Source organism: Hippopotamus amphibius, chromosome 17 (assembly GCF_030028045.1).
Source record: "Hippopotamus amphibius kiboko isolate mHipAmp2 chromosome 17, mHipAmp2.hap2, whole genome shotgun sequence".
Classification (NCBI taxonomy): domain Eukaryota; kingdom Metazoa; phylum Chordata; class Mammalia; order Artiodactyla; family Hippopotamidae; genus Hippopotamus; species Hippopotamus amphibius.
In genome coordinates this window covers 17,464,681-17,482,055 of record NC_080202.1, presented here as the reverse complement: position 1 = coordinate 17,482,055, position 17,375 = coordinate 17,464,681, and the positions used below count along the sequence as shown (strand labels likewise).

The 17,375-nt window shown below is 58.1% G+C and overlaps 1 protein-coding gene across 1 annotated transcript in view; it reads right to left on the bottom strand.

Annotated features, from left to right (window-relative positions):
- Positions 1–1,277: 1,277 nt before the first annotated feature.
- RAB11FIP4 (RAB11 family interacting protein 4) overlaps positions 1,278–17,375 on the bottom strand; it is a 40,753-nt gene continuing 24,655 nt past the window's right edge. Inside the window, exons 3-13 of the mRNA XM_057716457.1 lie at positions 16,189–16,383; positions 15,565–15,699; positions 15,268–15,303; positions 14,011–14,110; positions 13,617–13,720; positions 12,436–12,576; positions 10,297–10,378; positions 9,686–9,823; positions 9,406–9,564; positions 8,176–8,319; positions 1,278–7,048 (exon numbers count right to left, since the gene is read on the bottom strand). Coding sequence (XP_057572440.1) covers positions 6,932–7,048; positions 8,176–8,319; positions 9,406–9,564; positions 9,686–9,823; positions 10,297–10,378; positions 12,436–12,576; positions 13,617–13,720; positions 14,011–14,110; positions 15,268–15,303; positions 15,565–15,699; positions 16,189–16,383 — 1,351 coding nt within the window. The 3' untranslated portion in view covers positions 1,278–6,931. The remainder of the gene's footprint in view (positions 7,049–8,175; positions 8,320–9,405; positions 9,565–9,685; positions 9,824–10,296; positions 10,379–12,435; positions 12,577–13,616; positions 13,721–14,010; positions 14,111–15,267; positions 15,304–15,564; positions 15,700–16,188; positions 16,384–17,375) is intronic.

Sequence of the window (17,375 nt, the reverse complement as noted above, 5' to 3'; positions counted from 1 at the left end):
GTCAGCAAATTGGAAGTTCAATACTGGGGTTTTCTCAGTGACACCCCCATCCCCACCCTGGTTCCTCAAGACCCCACTGCACTCTCCTCCATTTCCTTGACAATGAGTTCACCTTTTCAGGACTTCAGATCTCAACACATACCCCAAGGCATGGTGTGAGGGGGCTCCAGCTTCCGGAAAGGCCAGCAGTTGCTTCTGGATGGCTGGGGTAGGGAAGGTAGAACCAGTCTCAAAAAAAAATAGTGGCAAACTAAGAAGGAAACTGTTTCTGAAACTGGGGTGCAGGGCCAGTGCTCAGGAATTGGAGACACCTGGCTGGCAGCAGAGGGGTCCTGGAAAGAGTTGGGAACAGGGTTGCCAGATAAAATACAGGGTGCCCAGTTAAATTTGAATTTCAGATACACAATGAATAACTTTAGTATTGCCTGGGACATACTTACACTGAATAATTATTTATCTGAAATCCAAATTTAACTGGGTATCCTGTATTTTGACTTGTAGAATCTGGCAACCCTAGTTGGGAAAGGGAAAGGTGCGTTAGGAGGCTGGAGAGAGAAAAGATCCAGAACACACAACTCCCAGTGTTGGAAGAGGACTTTGCCCTGAGCCCAGGAGGCCAGGTGAATCCAGTAAATGGCGCACCGTCTGCCCACCTGGGCAGACCTATGGCGCCAGGGCCTGTGTGGGGAGGTGGATGGCCTGGGCTAACAGGGAGCGCAGACTCACTACCAGAGGCTGGGCCCGTGAACCCCGTTGACACCTGGGATCCCTTAATCACCACCGGGGCACAAGAGACGGCAGGACTCTGGGAGTCTGGGCCACCAACCTGGAGCACCTCCAGTACTCAGCAGGACCCACACTGGCAGCCTGGTGCAAAACCAGGCTCAAGTGGAGGACCTGGGCCTGTGACCCAGGGGAGTGATGGGCACAGACATGGAGGAAGGTGGCACGGGGACCCTACCAGTGACCAGAATGAGCTGAGACCCCTGGGAGGCCCTTGCTGGGAAAGGCTGCAGTGAGGACAGTTTTCACACATCACAGCCCCGAGGCTGGATCCTGTTATCGGGGCTTCTGGGGTCCCCATATCTCCTCCCCCAGGGACAGCAGGTTCAAAGGAGGATCTGCAGGGCGAGCCCCTGCCCCTGGAAGGGCACCAGTCACCCTGGGCTGAATAAGGCCTGCTCTTCCTAAGGGAGACTGTCCCCAGGAGTTCCAGGACCAGGCCTCACCTCTTCCACCCTCCCTCCCCCACCACAGAAACACCATCAAGTCAGGCAAGAAAAGCAACGTGTTTATTTACACCGTGGTCTGTACACGAGAGTTCCCAAGGGAGCCTGCCTCTGCCAGCCTGCTGCTTTTTTGGCTCAGAAGCAGGCAGGAGGCAGAGAGCTCAGGACCCCGGGACGCAGACTTGGAGCCTCACCCCTCCTCTCCCCACCCTGGGGCCTGGAGGTGGAGGTCTCTCCCCAGCCCCAAAGCTAAGCCTGCTTCCCCACGGAGGCTCCTGGGGCAAAAGACGCAGGCGAAATCCCACGATGCATCAGCGCCACCTGACACACCCTAGGACGAGCCCTCAGGTGCAGCTCACCCCAGCGCGGGCCCCGGAGACCCAGCCAAGAAAGCGGAAAGAGCCGGGATGAGGGAGCCAGTCCTCAGCATCCTCAGCGACGTGCGGTCCGACGCCAGGCCTGATGTCACCGGGGATTTAACGGCACCCGGGTCTGAGCACCTTCAGCGGACGAGGAAGAGCTCGGCAGTTGTCAGTGGCAGGCAGGGGGTGCAGCCGGAAGCCTCTTCCTTCTGCCCGCTGGGGGTCCGAAGCTCTTTAGACACCAGATGGCGGTGGCCCTGAACCCAGGCCCAGCGCCAAGCACTGGGAGCCACACAGCGGGAGCGTCTCTCGGGGGCCGGGGGTGCATCCTCCGAGGGGCCCGCAGAGCAGCTGCAGACCCACGACGTCGCTGCCGGGCCGACGCGCCAGGTTAGGAAGGTGCGCTCTGCCGGCCACAGGGAGGGGTTTGTGGGAGAAGCTGCTTTGCACAGAGTGAGGCTTTTCTAGTGTGCAAGGCGCCGAAACAGCGGCGGGCTGGGTGAGGGGCCGAGTGGGCCCGTTCCCCCCAAGCTAAAGACCACAATGAAACATCTGTCCCAGGTCAGCAAGTCTGCGTGGCTGAGCGCGCGGAGGAAGCGGAGCCGGGCCTGTGGACAGGCGTGCGGGGCGGAGGCACGTGGACACGAGGGGGGACGCTATGTACACTTTACAGGGCTCGGGCGGGGCCGGGGCACACGGAGGACGTAGAAAAGGGGGGCAGTGGAAACGTGGATACTCCTGTGCAGTGGTGACAGGGGAGAGAAGGCACACGGACAAGGACCCCAGACCATGCAGACAAAACACAGCCTGTGCAGCACAGCAAAGCAGAGGGGCCCGCAGGAGGCACGTCTCCCGAGACCACGGCACTGAGATCCCGCGGGGGCGGCGCCGGGCTGCCTCTCCCCGCCACCCCCCTGCTGGGGGCTCCGGGCAGACATCCCTCCGTTACAGTCACGACGGAAAGGTCGGAGCACCAACGTCATGTGACATCAGGCTTCGCAGGGTCTACGCTTCTAGAAACGGACCTTTCTAGAAGGCAGCCAGCTATTTCCCCAGGTAGGTACAGCGTGGCAGGAGGGCAGGTAGGCAGGCCCATGGCTCCAGCCTCTCCTGCTCCCTGCCCGTTCACGGGTGCACTGAGAACGGGATGGCAGGGCCCAGAGGTCCCCAAGATCAACGGAGGGAAGGGACTTGAGCAAAGTCACTTTGGGCGTGGCTGCTCTAGCTTGAGGCCCCCGAAGCGTCGCCAGCCTGAAGCATCGCATTAGAGGGGCTGCCCTAGTCCCAAAGGAGGAAAGGCGGGGCGGGTGCCAGGGCTGCAGTCCTGAATGGCCCTCCCCTCAGAGATCTGAAACCCACCTCAGCCCTGGAAGAGAGTCGCTGTAGGTTTGCCAGCGAACAGTCATTTCCTTGGCACTGTAACCATCCCAACACGTCCCCGTTCTGATCGCTTCTAAAGTTAGCTTTCAGGTTTCAATTGGCTAATGCGTGAAACACACACACACCCGCAGAGCACAAAAAGAGGGCTTCATCTCTCCCTGGTCCACCAGGCCCCACCGGCCCCTGTAGGCCTTCGCCGGTTACGAAGTCCCTCACTGGAACGAAAGAGCCGTCCTGACCCTCAGGACCTGGCTGCGCCGGGAAGCCAGCGGACGGTGCCTGGAGCCTCCACGACTGGGCAGGAATGCTGGTATGGCTACTAACAGGGGAGGGCTGGGGGTGACCCTTCCCCACCCAGCCTGAAAACACATCAGAGGCAAAAGCCCCAGAGCAGGAGTCCCCTGAGGCGCAGCTGCGTGGGCAGGTGGCTGCGGTTTCTGAGGCTGCTTTCAGCACCTACCTCCCCCACCTCCACTCTGGACTGGGCCCGGGGCCGAAACGCCCTGACACGAGCCACCCACCGACTCCATGAGCAACAGGCAGAGACCTACCTGCCCACTCGGGTTCACTAACCCCTAGGCTCATCAGAACAGCTGGAGCCACCCACTCCTGAAGGCATCTGGCCTCCCAACCTGGGGGCGAGTGGTCTGATAGTGAACTGCCGTCATTACAGGAAAAGCCACCAACATCCCAGCAGGAGAACCTGCTGTTATCCCACACCTGGGTTAATAAGCCCAACAGAGGTGTTCTCTGCCTCTGGCCAGCAACCTCCTAGCATAGGAGTCCCAACTTGGGCTGCACAGTACCGTCACCTGGGGAGCTCTTTAAACAGCTAGGTGCCTGGGCCACCCCCACACCAATTAAATCTAAGTCTCTGGGGGTCCAGGCAGCATCTAAAAAAAAAAAAATCTCCCCAGGTGATTCCAATGCACAGCCCACGTAGAGAACCACTGTTTCAGGTCCAGGTACTCTGGGAGGCTGTCAAACGTTGTGTTTTTAATAGGTGAAAAATAGAGCGTATTAGAAGTTTATAGATAAAGGATAATTTCCCCCTGACAATTCTCAAAGAATCTACACATTTAAAATAACTTGTCTAACTCTGGCAATTTAAAGTTAATTTTTTTTTTTAAAACACTCACTGATTCAACAAATTTTGTTGGGGCTCCGATGAAATGCAAGCATAGCCCAGAGTCATGTAAAATGTGGATCTGCTGCACAACCCCTCCCCACACCCCCAAACACCTCTCACCTTCAGGCAAGCTACTGCTAATCCCTACTTGGCAGAGTCGCCAGGTTTAGCAAAACCAAAACCCACACGGGGCACCCATTTCAATTATAATCACCTGGGGAATTGTTTAAAAAACACACACACACACACAAAGCACTGATGCCTGGGCCACACCAATGGAATTAGAACCTCTGGGGACTGGGCCCAGTTACCAGAATTTTAAAAACTTCTCCATTTTAAATATATCCCAAGTAGTGCACGGAACATCTACTGAAAGTTATTTGCTTACCTGAAATTCAGATTTCACTGGGCATCCTGTATACTATCTGAGAGTTAAAAGCAGAACTCTCAACCAGAAAGCAAAGGAAGGAGAAAACACAGGAAGAGAGCAGGGTCTGCCCGACCTGGACTGGAGTTAGTCCGGCTCTGGAACCTGCCCAGGGGCTGTGGGGCTGGGACCCCTTCGGCATCTGCCCCGCCTCAGGCTAAAAAGCTACAGGATCTTAAAAAGCCAATTTGATGTATTCTGGCTGAAGTAAGGAGGTTGGATTTCACGTGGGGCGTGTGTCAAATGGAATTCAGTCTCATCTTAAAGTCAGCCGGGTCCAGAGACCAGGTCCCCGGGGGCCTTTCCGGCTGGTGCTTCCTGGCGGAGTCCGCTCCCGTGGCGCCCCCTGCTGGCGGGCAGCTTTTCCCACCCCCATCCCTGCTCGGCGCTGATTTCTTCCCACATTGTGATTCTGTTAACTCAGGCCTCTGTGGCCTTCCTGGGCATTCCACACCAGTGCGGCTAAAGAGCATATAAACTATTGCACATAAAACACTCACCCCTGGGGCGAGCCCCCCCAGCGGACCAGGACCCGGATCTGGCCGGCCTCTCTGCAGGACGCCTTCCCACATAAAACCCAGACCAAAGCCACGCTGTGATTCACCCTCTTTCCCGTCCTTTAATTCATGCCATTCCTTCCTATTAGCGAATTCTCAAGAGACCCACTCCCCCTGCCTTCTTCCCACTGCTGCTTCTGCTCAGACCCCTGGGGGGGCTGCCCAAGGAGACCAGTGTCTTGAGGGGTCGAGAGACGCCCAGGAGGCTGACCCCTGCCCTCGTCTTCCTGGTGTGGGTGGCCCCCAAGTCCCGGATCAGACCATGCAGTCCCATGACTTGCTGCAAGAAACAAACCCCATGCACGTGCTTATACAGAAATCACGAAATTCGACAAAAGCACAAGCTGACTGGAATGGGATGACCACCAGCCCTGGCCACACCCTTGCTCTGGGGGCGGGAACACACCCCCGTCCCCAGGTCCCCCTTCACCCTCTCCTGCCCTCTCTCTCCTGCACACACCCTTCCCCAACATGCCCAAGCCTTCCTTCTCATGTCAGAAGGAAACAAGGAACTGCAGGGGGGGAAATAAGACCCTACATGTTCACATGTGTTTGGATTAAGGGAACAATTCACAAACCATACAGAACTGAGACAACCTGGAAAACTTAAAAGTCCCGTACCTACTCCCAGCCGCCCAGAACGAAAGATCACAGGGAACATCCAGAGGATGAACGTCTACCGGGGGTGGCCAGGATGGAAGACTAAGTTTCCCCGCAACTTCCCCAACCGTCTCTCCCACCGGCACAGCGTCTGTTCTCCTGGCTGAGACCCGAGTACAGGTGTGTTTCTAAAGGCTGGAATGCAGGGGGCTTGCTATCCAGCCTCGCCAAGCCTAGAGCTTGGATTCTGAAAATCCAAACCCAAGGCCGCCACTGGGGACAGGTAAGCAGGGCCCACTCCCAGCCCACGGGCGCTGTCGAGAGGGTCCACCCGTGCTTCTCTCTTAAAAGGCAGCCCTGGGGAAGGACGCTGACAGGGACGTGCATGGGCTCCCACCCGAAAATCACGTCTTTGGTTGCCCAGGGCCAACGCGTACCTTAGACTGTCCCCAGCCCCAAAGTGAACCAAGGGAGCGCTGCTTATTTTTTTTTTTTTTTACTGTCTTAGAAACAAAACAAGGAAAGGGAGAGGTAGGTGATCAGGGAAGGGGAGGTTTACGGGAACTCTAAAAATGCCCAAAACTCTCAGGATGAAGGTCACTCCTCCAGCTCCTCCAAAAGCCTGAGTCCTTTGGACACACTATGCACAAGCCTTGCACGGGCTGCCAGCTGGGGGTGGGGGAGTCGGGAAGGCCCCTGACATGTTCCCCCCACACGCCTCTTCCTCCCCTCCGAGCTCAAGCACCTGGCCCTGAAAGGTGGCCAAAGAGGTTGGGGAGGCATTCGAACTCCTGGAAAAGGTCCTCATTCTGCTCCCACTCCCAGGGGGAAACAGGGATGGGGTGAAAGCGCCTGCCCCACTAGAGAACTTTATAATCCTCGTCCCCAGAGGTAGAATCATTTTATCCAGTATCTGAAACACACGCTTCCAGCTCTCATCGTTACAGTAACTCCTGACCGCCGACCTCACCCCCGCCTACCTCCAGGACCTTCTGCCCCTCGCAGAGGGACCACAAAGTGCAAGGACGGCTCACCGCGCAGACGGTGCCCACGACGGCAGCCCACGCTCACCCCTTGCGGTGCCCACGGCCTCCCCACATACACACCAGTACACGTTACACGGTGGCCAGTGACACGTTTACAGTGTGCGCGGGAGGCCCGGCCTGGGCCGCACCCTCAGGCAGGGTCCGCCCCTCAGTGCCGGGGCCCGGGGGTCCCGAGGCCGCTCTGCGGCCCGCCCCCTCGTCTCAGTGTTTGATCTCAAGGATGGAGGGGTTGTGGTCCAGGATGGCAAGGATAATCTTGTCCATGTACTGCCGCAGCCGGAAGTTGATCTCCTCCTGTTCCTTCAGGGCTTCCATAAGCTGAAGGCATAGAGAAAGAGGGGTCAGAGGCCGGGCTGGGCCAGGCTGGGGCTGGGATGTGGGCGGAGCCAGTGCCCCAAGACCAGCCTCCCGGCTGGCAGCCAGGGCAGGGGTCTCAGGCGGCACACACAGGGAGGGTTAAATATGCAGATGCCCAGGCCACACCCCCAGGGAGTCTTATATCATTGGGCCGTGGAGGGGTGCAGGTATGGTGATTTTCTGGTAAAGGCAGAGAACATGGGCCAGAGGCATTTAAAATCGGGAGTGACATCCGAAGTCCCAGGACCCTAAGACTGCCAGCTGTTCCCTCTGCCTGGAACGTCCTTCTCAACACCCCCGGCCCTGCCACTGTCCTTCTCCACGTCAACTCCTGCTGTGTCCTTTAAGCTGTGACGGAAATGCTGCCTCTGCCTGCAGGCTGGAGGCTGGCACCCGGCTCACGTGGGAGCTCCTTGAGGCCAGGGACCAGCTCTTAGCTGTGTGTCCCAAGCACAGGGTAAGGGGTTCAGGGACTCTTTATGATTCGTGCTGGAATCTAACCTGGGTATTTCGGAGGCCTGATCTTTCATAACAACACCCCACTGGGGCAGAAAGAGTGGGCTTTGGTGCTAGGGACCTGGGTCCCCCTCCCTCCGTAAGTTGGGTCATCTTGTGTCCTGGTTTCCCGATCTGTGACACGGAAGTGTTCAGAAAGGCTTCAAGTTCTCAGAAGATTAAGTGAAGACATACTGCAAGCAGGTGCCCGAGAAATGCTAGTGTCCTTCCCCTCTTGGCCGAGGGAGGGGACGTCCAGCCTCTCCTAGATTACACGTTTGATGAAAACAACTGGCCACTGAGGCACGTTCCTGGCAGAGCCAAGACTCAAACTCCGCTCCGCTCCCAAAGCCATGCTCTTCCCACCACGTACAGGAAATCAGAGCAGATTTAACTCCGCCTGCAGCCTCCTCCCCTCCCCGCTCTGCCCTGTCACTTGGCGTGGCTGCAGACGGGGACTCCGAGGGGCCAGGCCCCGGCCTGCTTTTCCTGCACTGGGCACAGCCTGAGGCTCGCCATCAAGGCAGGTGAGAGGGGGCAGGACTCACAGACGAGGGACCAGGCTCCACGGGGAGGGCGGGCGGGCACGTTACCTCGTCGCGAGAGGCCGTGTCTATTTCCGCAGCCAGAGACTGGGCTTTGGTCTGGGTGGCAAAGAGGTTCTTCGCTTCGTAGAGGCTGAGGCTCAAGATCTGCCCATTCAAGTCATCGTTCTGATCCCGCAGCTTATGGTTCTCCTGCGGAGGAGACAAAGGCACACCGGCTCCCACCGGAACCCACGTCTCTGCCGCCGCTGCCTCCGGGTCCCCACCCGCCCTCTCCCCCCACCTCGGGCGTGTGTCATGGCCAGTTCAGCACGCTCACAGATGACGCGGCCTCTGCCACACTTGAGGGGGAGGAGGGTTGGGTCCTGGGAGGTCCTGGGGTTCTGAGGAGGAGCTACAGCCCTGCTCAGGGAGCCAAGTTCCCAGACAGGCGTGTGGCTCCAGGCCACCCCTTCCCCCCTGCGGGTGGGTGACCCAGAAGAGGGGTCCCGGAGGCCCTGTGTGAGGACACCGCCCACCCAGGGGCTCCTTCTCCAACACTGGCCCATGGTGAGGAGAAGTGATGCTCTGGGACGCCACGCTGGCAGGTCAGCCCATCTCTTTGGCTGCTCCCGCAGCCGGGCTCAGGAATCCCGCTCTTGGGAGTTCTTTCCAGAGGTACCCTTGCTCCTGAGTACAGTCGGCCCAGTACTGTCCTGCCCAGACCCTGCTGACTAGCCCCATGCTCTAGCTTTTGTCTAAAGGCGCCTAACTCCTCACACCTGGGACCATGGGCACCCCCGGTGGCTGAGAAGGGCCGGAGTTCAGGACTGCTGCGGGAGCAGAACGTCCAGCACCTCTGCCTCCGGGGCAGCCAGCGCAGAGCCTCTGGCTGCGGGCTCCCCCCACCACCACGCCCTCGCTGGGTCACTGCCCGTCCTGATCCTGCTTCCCCCACCTCCAACTGGTCTCCAGTCATGGGAGTGCTTCCGGGAACCATCTGAAATGGAATTTTGGGCGCGGGGTCTGCTCCTGGGAGAACTCAACGCAGAGAGGCACCACTGTGCGGCTGGGTAGAGTCTCCTTCCACATCCCACGCCCAGGACATAAGACTGGTGGCTGCTGCTTTTCGTGGATGCAAAGACCCTGGTACTCCCATTCGCCTTGGCCGTGAGACGGGGGACCAGCAGCCCCGAGGATGCGGAAAGATGGTGCTGTGGCTCTTGCCTCCTCACAGGAGACCCACCCAGTGGGGACCTGGACACCTTATCCCACGGGATGGAGGCTCCCAGGGCCCACCTGCTTGAGTCGCTTGACCTCGTGCTCCAGCTCCACCTCTCGGGCCCTGGCATTGAACTCGCCCAGGCCTGAGGACGAGCCGCGGCCCCTGCCCGGCCGCTCGCAGTCCAGCTTGTACATCTGCAGGTGCTCCAGCTCCTTCCGCAAGTCCTCGATGAGCTGCGGGGGGGGCGGGGGGGGGGGAAGAGGATGGTTGGCAGAGAAACAGGGGCATGGGGGGGGCGGCACTCAGGGAAAAGGGGGGGTGGGGAGCCCTGGCACCTGCGGTCCCAGGACGCACCTCCTGCGTTGCCTCCCGCTCCTTCTGGAACTCCAGGCGGTTCTGCCGCAGCTTGTCCATCATGCGCTTGTACAGGTCCATCTCATCCTTGAGTCGCAGGCTGGTGTCCTCCAGCCGGTCGGACATGCGCTGCCGCTCCTGGAGCCGGGGAGACCCAGGGGCTTCACTGGGGGCCCAGGGCAGCCACCTCGACAAACGGGCAATCAGACCAGCCCCCTGGACAGAGCCCTTCAAGGCAACGGATTAAAGAAACAGCCAGATCCCCTAGGATTCTAGAGACGCAGCTAAAAAAAAATCTCAGGTCTCTGAAGTCCTTCAGTGATGCTAGATGGACTTGAATAGAAGGTAAGAGCCCAAACAGAAGCTCATCTTTCTGTCTTTTATTATTTTCCCCCACAACACAAAGAAATGTATACTCACTGTAGAAAATGTGGAAAATGAGAAATACGGTAAAACAAATCATTATTCATGTTTTGTTGCCCTTTTTTTGGCTAGGGCAATTTTATTAGAATTTCAGAAACTAGAGATTAAATGGCCTCCGATGGCCAACCCGACCTCTCTGTGGATTCGGCTCAAGATAAGTGCGAGTGATGCCTCGACGTGCTGCCTACCTCGTCCAGCTTCTCTGTTTGTGACTTTAGCCGAGTCACTGTTGTTCTAAGCTCGGTATTTTCTTCCTCTAATTGCTGCACCCTGGGGAAAGGAGGACAAGGATGTCAGAAACGGAGATTATGTTACAATTTGACAGTCTGCAGCAATTCTCTGCTCCCTGGAGGAGGGAAGATACCAGAAAACATGAGAGAGAGAATGTGAATAATTGTTCCAAATGGTAACGTGGCTTTGAGCTTCCCATCAACCAAGGCAAAACAGTAAAGACCCTGAGTTGTTATTATTCTGGGGTAAAAGGAAACACTCGTTTGTGAATGAATAATAACATCAGGTGGTTTTTGCACATACGCTTAGGGCCTGAAACACCCCCGGGGGTCGGGGGGGGGTCGGGGGGGGTATTTTCTTGCTAAACGGAGACAGTTTTCCTGCGGCATCCACAGCAGACCCTCCTGTTAGGATTCACACTTTGAAGGCAAGACTGAACCTTATTTGGTTTGCGTTCTCGCCGGCATCTCCCCCAGGGCTCTTCCCTCCGAGCACTCGCTGCAGCTGCCTCTGACACCCACGGGCAGTGCTTCTGACCGTCTGATCCTCTGTGTTCATGTTCACCAGGGACCGTCCAGGTCAGTTTTAAGTGACCTGAGGGGCCGGCAGCCAGGGGCACCGGGACAGTGCAGGGCCACTTCTGCCTTCCCGGTGTCACGTCCTCCTTCGTGGAGAGAGGGCTTCCTGGCCCCCACTGCCCGCTGGGCTCCCCTGGAGAGGCCCCTGGGCCAGAGCCTGAGGGGAATTCGGACCCGCCAGCCCTGCTCTGATGAGGCCGCTGCAGACTCTGGGAGCACTGCCTGCACCACCTATGGGAACAGCGCCCCCTGGAGCTGGGCGAGGGGCACTGTTAGGGGCCAGTTCCCCAGAGGGCCGGCTTTCTGTGCTCTGGCCTCAGCCCTGGCCTGCACGCCCACGGTCTTCCTCCACCACCTGCGTCCCAGTCACCTCTCTCAGGCCAGCCAACCGGCCAGCTGTCAGGAGCAGGCAGAGAATGTGAGGTGCCAGCCTCATTAAGAAACAGATGCAAGACAGCAGCTTCTAGAATGCCCGTGGACATGTAAGAGAAACCCCTGGTCAGTAAAGGTGATATGCCACATATACATTACTAATAAGAAAAAAAAAACCAAATTGTACACTCTAAACATATGCAGTTTATTGTCTGTTAACTGTATCTCAATAAAAGTTCTTAAAAAAAAATAAAAAAATAAAGGTGACAAAGTGGGTCTCAGGCACGGGGGAGTTGGGAGGTCTCACCCAGCCGCACAGGGGTCTGGCCCACCAAGTTCCTCTGCGCCTGCTTGACCTCAGCAGTCAGGGCACCACCTGCCCGCCACCCGTGAGGTGCATGGGGGGAGCCCACCTTGCAACCTGCCCTCCACCCCTGGCTAGACCTGGCTCACTCCAGAGGCTCAGCTCAGAGACCAGGCCTGCAGGGGACCCAGGTGGCCTCCCTGGCCTGGGTCAGGAGAGGGCAGCCCTTGGACACCATCACAGCCCTTACCTGTGTGCAGTGTTCTGACAGGCATCCACCCACCCACCTTCCCAGTCACTCTCCAGGGAGGGCTGACAGATGGATACGGAGGCCCAGAAAGCGACAGAGTACGTTCAAAGTCATTGAGCTAATGGGTGACTGAGCCAGTTTCCCAGGTCCGTCCTCCTCTCCCAACCTGCCACAGGTTCCAACAGCTGCACCCGAGGCCCAGGAGCAGCCATGCTTATCCTCGGCCCCTGGGGCCCAGGGTCAGAGTGCCCCAGTGTTCAGGGTGGGGGAGAATCTGACAGCAGGGGGCGCTTCAAGCCTGGACATCAGACCCAGCCCAGGACTCGGGGCAAGATCGCTGTGTTTTTTTTTAACCTGTTCTCTTATTCATAGACACGCGTCGTTTCCAATTGGACCCGCTATGAACATTCTTTTATCTTCTTCCTAGACAACACGTCCATGTGTTCAGGTATCAAAAGTAGATTTGTTAAAACAGGAGGTTGCCCCTTGGGGCTCGGTTTTCTCATCTATACAATGGGGACGGTGCCAGCCCACAGGGTGAGAACTGGGTGTGAGGGCGCATCAGAGGGCACTGGGCCATCCCACGGCCCACCTGGAGTTGAGCAGCTCGATTTCCGTGCCGCGCTCCCGCTCCAGCTTGCTGTAGGCCTCGCGGTGGCGCCGCGCCTCCTCCTCCAGGGCCTGCTCGGCCGTGGTCTCCTGATCCTTCACCATCTCCTCCAGCTCGTGCACCCTGAGGAGAAGGGCACGGACTTCAGTGCAGGGTAAGCTCTTGTGGCCTGACTCTCCTCCTCTCAACCCAGGATGTGACCACCAGGAACCCCAGACCCCGAGATCCTGACACCCCAATTGTAGGCTGGCAGCTTTGCTGACAGATGAATGAGGGACACCATGGCATCTGGTCCAGAGGGGAGAGGGGGTTCTCCCAGGGCAGGCACAGAGAGGGCCAGCCTTGCCACAGAGGATCAAACAGCCCTTGGGCCTCGCCTCCTCTTTTTGCTCCATTCCTTCCTGGCTGGTCCCCCTCTGATCAGCAGCTCAGCTCACTGGGCACCTAGACCGCAAAGATGGGCATGTCCTGGCTGGTGGTGAGCCTGCCAGAGCCAGGAAAGGCCAGGCCCCACTGTGGATGTTCTAACCCCACTACTGGCGGCCCAGCTGGTATATCAGTCTCGGGCACACTTCCCTGGCAATAGTCCCTCCATAAGACTGACCTCCTGGCGTGTACAAGAGGACCCATGTGTGGGCCCTACAAGGTTGAGGACCAGACCCTGGACGGGGATCAGTTTACCAAGCTTTATGCCATCCTGTGAGGACTACACGTGACATGCACCCCTTCACTGAGTCCTGCTCAGTGGGCCTCCATCGTGGGGAGGGCGCAGCAATGCCTGAACCCTTCCCACTGGTGGCAGGTGTGAGACCCCGACTAGCACCAGCCTCACACTCTGCAGAGCTTGTCCCCCGGAAGGGAGGTCAGGCAATCATCATTGTAGGATAGAGAGAGACAGGAAATGAATTCTGATTCCTGCCTTTGACCCGCGCTGGGGCTGCAAACCTGGGGTCCGAGGTCAAGCTCTGCCTGTCTCCCTGTCCCCATAGACCTGTCCTCCTGGGCTCCCAGCATGGGCAGGGCCCACAGCAGGGGGCTGACGTGTCACAGACCCTCAGAGCTAGAAGGACATGAAGGCTGCCATGCCCCCCACCAGCCTCTCCCAGGGGCTCTGCAACAGGGACGGCCCTTTGCGCCCAGGTCGCAGTGAGGCCGGACCTGACCTGTGCACCAGCTGCGTGTTCTCCTGCTTCAGCTTGCTCTTCAGGTCCCCGTTGGTCAAGCTGTCATTCTCCAGCTCTGTCACCTTTTTTTCCAGGAAGCTCACCTACCATAGGGGGGCAGGGGTGGGGGGTGGAGAAAACCTTTAGGTCCACAGGACAGAGAACCTTAGCGACGGTGGGACTGATGGCCAGGGCCCCCAGGTGACTGTGTAAGCAGAGAAGAGTCATGTTGGGCGGGGTGGGGGTGGACGTGCCCGTGTGACCGGGGCCACCGACCCCCATCTCCTGGGCAGGGACAGGGTCTCTCAAGTCCCCAGGCAGCAGCGGGAGCCCCGCCCCCTCCTCCCAGGGGGCGCACGCACACGTCCGGTCCCCTCCTCCCGCCCAGGCCCACCTTCTCCGTGATGTCGTTGTCACAGGAGTCGATGCTGTCCCGGAACAGGTCCTCGGTGCTGCCGTTGCTGCTGCTGAAGTTGCTGCTGTGCAGGAGCTGCCTGTGGGGGCGGGGAGGCGCGTCGGGCTGCAGGGGCCCCGGGGAGGCCGTGCCCGGACTCCGGCTACACGCCGGGGGAGCCCCCGGGACTGCCCTCACCCAGTCAGGGGAGCAGAGTGGCCTGACCCCTGAACTCAAAGAGGTCATCCTGCTCCAAGGACGGCGGACAGGCTGCTATGGCCCTCCCGAGCTCCGGCACGTGGGCCAATCCATCGCAGTCTTTCCCGCTGCTTCAGAACCCTGCACAAACCGGTGTTCCGGCCGGCGGCTGCCACGGGGCCAGAGCTGGAGGAGGAGCGCCCCCCGCCCTGGAAAACCGCCCCGTGAGGGCAGCCTGGCACCAGAGTCCCGGCAGAGAGCCTGCGCCCGCCGAGACCACCCAGCTCTCCACCAGGCTGGCTCCCACTACATCTCTGGGGACCCAGGCGGCGGGCAGGGGGAGGGAGACCCACCCAGGGTGTGCAGGACTGTGGGTTGGCGGGTGGGACTGGAAACAGGTAGCCGCTGTCCCGGTAGCTCTTGCCTGAGGCAAAAACCCAGCTGGCGCTCTCCATCAGCCCGCTCGTCCCCCTCCCTGCCAGGTTGCAGCCAGGGTCTCAGCCAAGAGACTGTCCCACCCCAGCTCCTGGACACTGGCTGACAGCTCCCAGAGCCCTGGGTGTGGACCTGGGGCGCATCTGCAGGAGAGCCGGGGCGGGGCCCTGGCAGGCCCAGGAGGTCAGCTGTGCAGGATTTAACCTGGAGCAGAGGGACCAGCTCCAGCGGGGACACTCACATCCCATCTCTGCGAGTGGGAAGCCCAGGGCCTCTGCGGCTAGAGCTGCCAGCTCCAGGGCGCAGGGAAGGGCAACGGCAGCCGTGAGGGGGGCTGTGTCTCTCCGGGCCCCCTGGGGTGCCCGCCCGAGGTGGGGGCAGCTGAGGGTTTGGAGGGGCTGACCGCTGCCAGAAGGGACAAGGGGTGGGGCCGGGGAGGCAGCCGGCCCTTCTTTCTCAGAAGCGGCACTTCCCCTGCCTGCACTGCCCCTGGGACGCCTCGTCCCGCCACACGCAGGGCACTGGCTGGGTCTGGGCTGCTGCCACGGAGTCAGCCATCCTGGCAGCAGGAGCACAGGCAAAGGGGACAGCATCCAACCCACGCCACCCCAAGAGGGGCCTTACCGTCCGAAGGCCGTGCTAGAGATCTTCCGATTGGGGCTGGGGGGAGAGGGAGAGAGAGAGAGAAGAATCGGTCATTGAACAGAGGGGCCTCTAGCCCACTCCTTCCTCTGCCCTCGATACAGGATACCAAAGTGCAGGTGAGGCTTCTTCCTGCCCACTGAAGGGAACGCACTAATCAGCTTGGCTCTGAGAAGCAGCCCCTGATCACCTGCCAGGACAAGAGTGGGGCCACCTTCCCCACTGCTTCTCCCCCAGGGTCCCCCAACCTCACCCCTATGCTGGGCCCCGGGGCCTCACCTGTTGGCCTTCAGGTTTTTCAGTCGGGCTTCCAGGTCATTGAGCAGGTTGATCTTCTTGCAGCACTGAGAACAGTAAACATCCAGCAGTTCGCTGTTGTACGCGTGCCGCATCTTCCTAGGCGTCTGCCCCGCACTGGGTCAGGAGAGGGAAAGAAATCACCCTCTGAACTGCGGTCCATCCCGCCGAGCTTATTACTGTATTCTCCAAAACCTGTGGGCCTTGTGTGTGTGTTTGGGGGTGGGGGATGGGGAGTGGAAGTAGAACAACAGATCTCCCTCCTGCAGTGCTCTCAAAGACAGGAGGCCAATGAGTTGTACCCATTTCACAGAGAAGGAAACTGAGAGCTAAGGTCAGAGTAAGTAATGACTCAGCTGCGTGGGAAGGTATCAATATGCCACTCGGGAGTCTATGGGCCCCCAGGCTAGTTTACTGTGTTTCTTTCCCAAGACAGTAAGGAGGAGGAATTCTAGGCCCCCAAACAGAGTGCAAAGGCGGCCCCCCCAAACAGGAGCAGAGCCTAGTTAGCTCACAACTCTGCCAGCTGAACCCCCCTAGGATGAGACTGGATTGCTTCTGCCACCTTTCCTGGACCCCAAATGCCATTTTGGACCCAGGGGCCACCTGGAGGACACTGACGACCCCAGGTCGGAGTAGACGTTGGTCCTGGTCTCGTCGTCGGGGCAGGGGCTGCTGGGGGCACAGTCCACGTCATCCGCCTCCCCGTAGTCTTCAAACTGCTCCTCACTGCTGATGAGCGAGGTGGTGGAGTGCGTGGAGAGGTCCGACGCGGTCATGGACGGAGTGTGGCCCAGGGACCTGAGCGTTAGACAAGGGCCGGCCGTGAACCAGGTGCTACCAGAGCCCGTGGGGGCAAAACCAGCCAGACCTTCCAGGAGGTCCATGGGCACCAAGATACCAGGAGCCTGATGAAGCCTGTACTTCTTGACCTGCTAAGCACATTTTGGGGACCTTACCCTAAGGGAAATACCTCACCACAAAAAAGGTTTCTGCATGAGAGATGTTCAAACCGACGCTCCCCTAGAGCAGCAAAACACTGCTTACGACATAACGGTTTACTGACAGCTACACTGAATTAGCTATTAAATTACAGTATATATCAGTCAATGAAATGATCGCATAAATTATGGACTCTCAAATTGCTGAAAGGTTTGTAAAAAATACTGTCACTAATGTGGAAAAATTAAAAGTTTTTTTAAATTAAAAAAAGGTTTAAAAATTAAACCTAAAAATTAAATTTTTAAAGAATTTTCTGAAGTTTTAAAAAGTAAAACTAAAAATTAAACTAAAAGTTAGATATAAAATTTTAGACATCATAAGACCAAGCATGTAAAGGATCGACAGAAGAAGGCAAAGCAGGAAATAAAAACATTTAAATGGCAACAAGGCGTGGGTGTGGGTGGTGGGACCAGCAGTAGAGTAAGTTATTTGCCCTTTATTTTCACCTTTCCTCCCTTTTTCAAATTCTGTGTAAGTGCTTATGCTCCAACAATGAATGAGGTTTTAAAGTAAACAACAACGAGCTACTAGGTGAGATGCTTCTCCTAGTTTATAGAGGAGATTTCTGGTCCAAAGAAGCCTAACGCCACAGAACACGGGTCAGAGACCCCAGGCCTCTCTCGGGTGACCCAGTGAGGCCGGGACAGTGTCAGGGGCTGGCTGAACTCTGTCTACAACCTAAGAACAAAGAAGTGCAACTAACTCATCACCTGCCCAAACATATCTTCCCTTGTGTCGTCGTGCGGTAGTTGCTGTGTGTTCTTACTCGTAAACGAGGATGTCTCCAACCT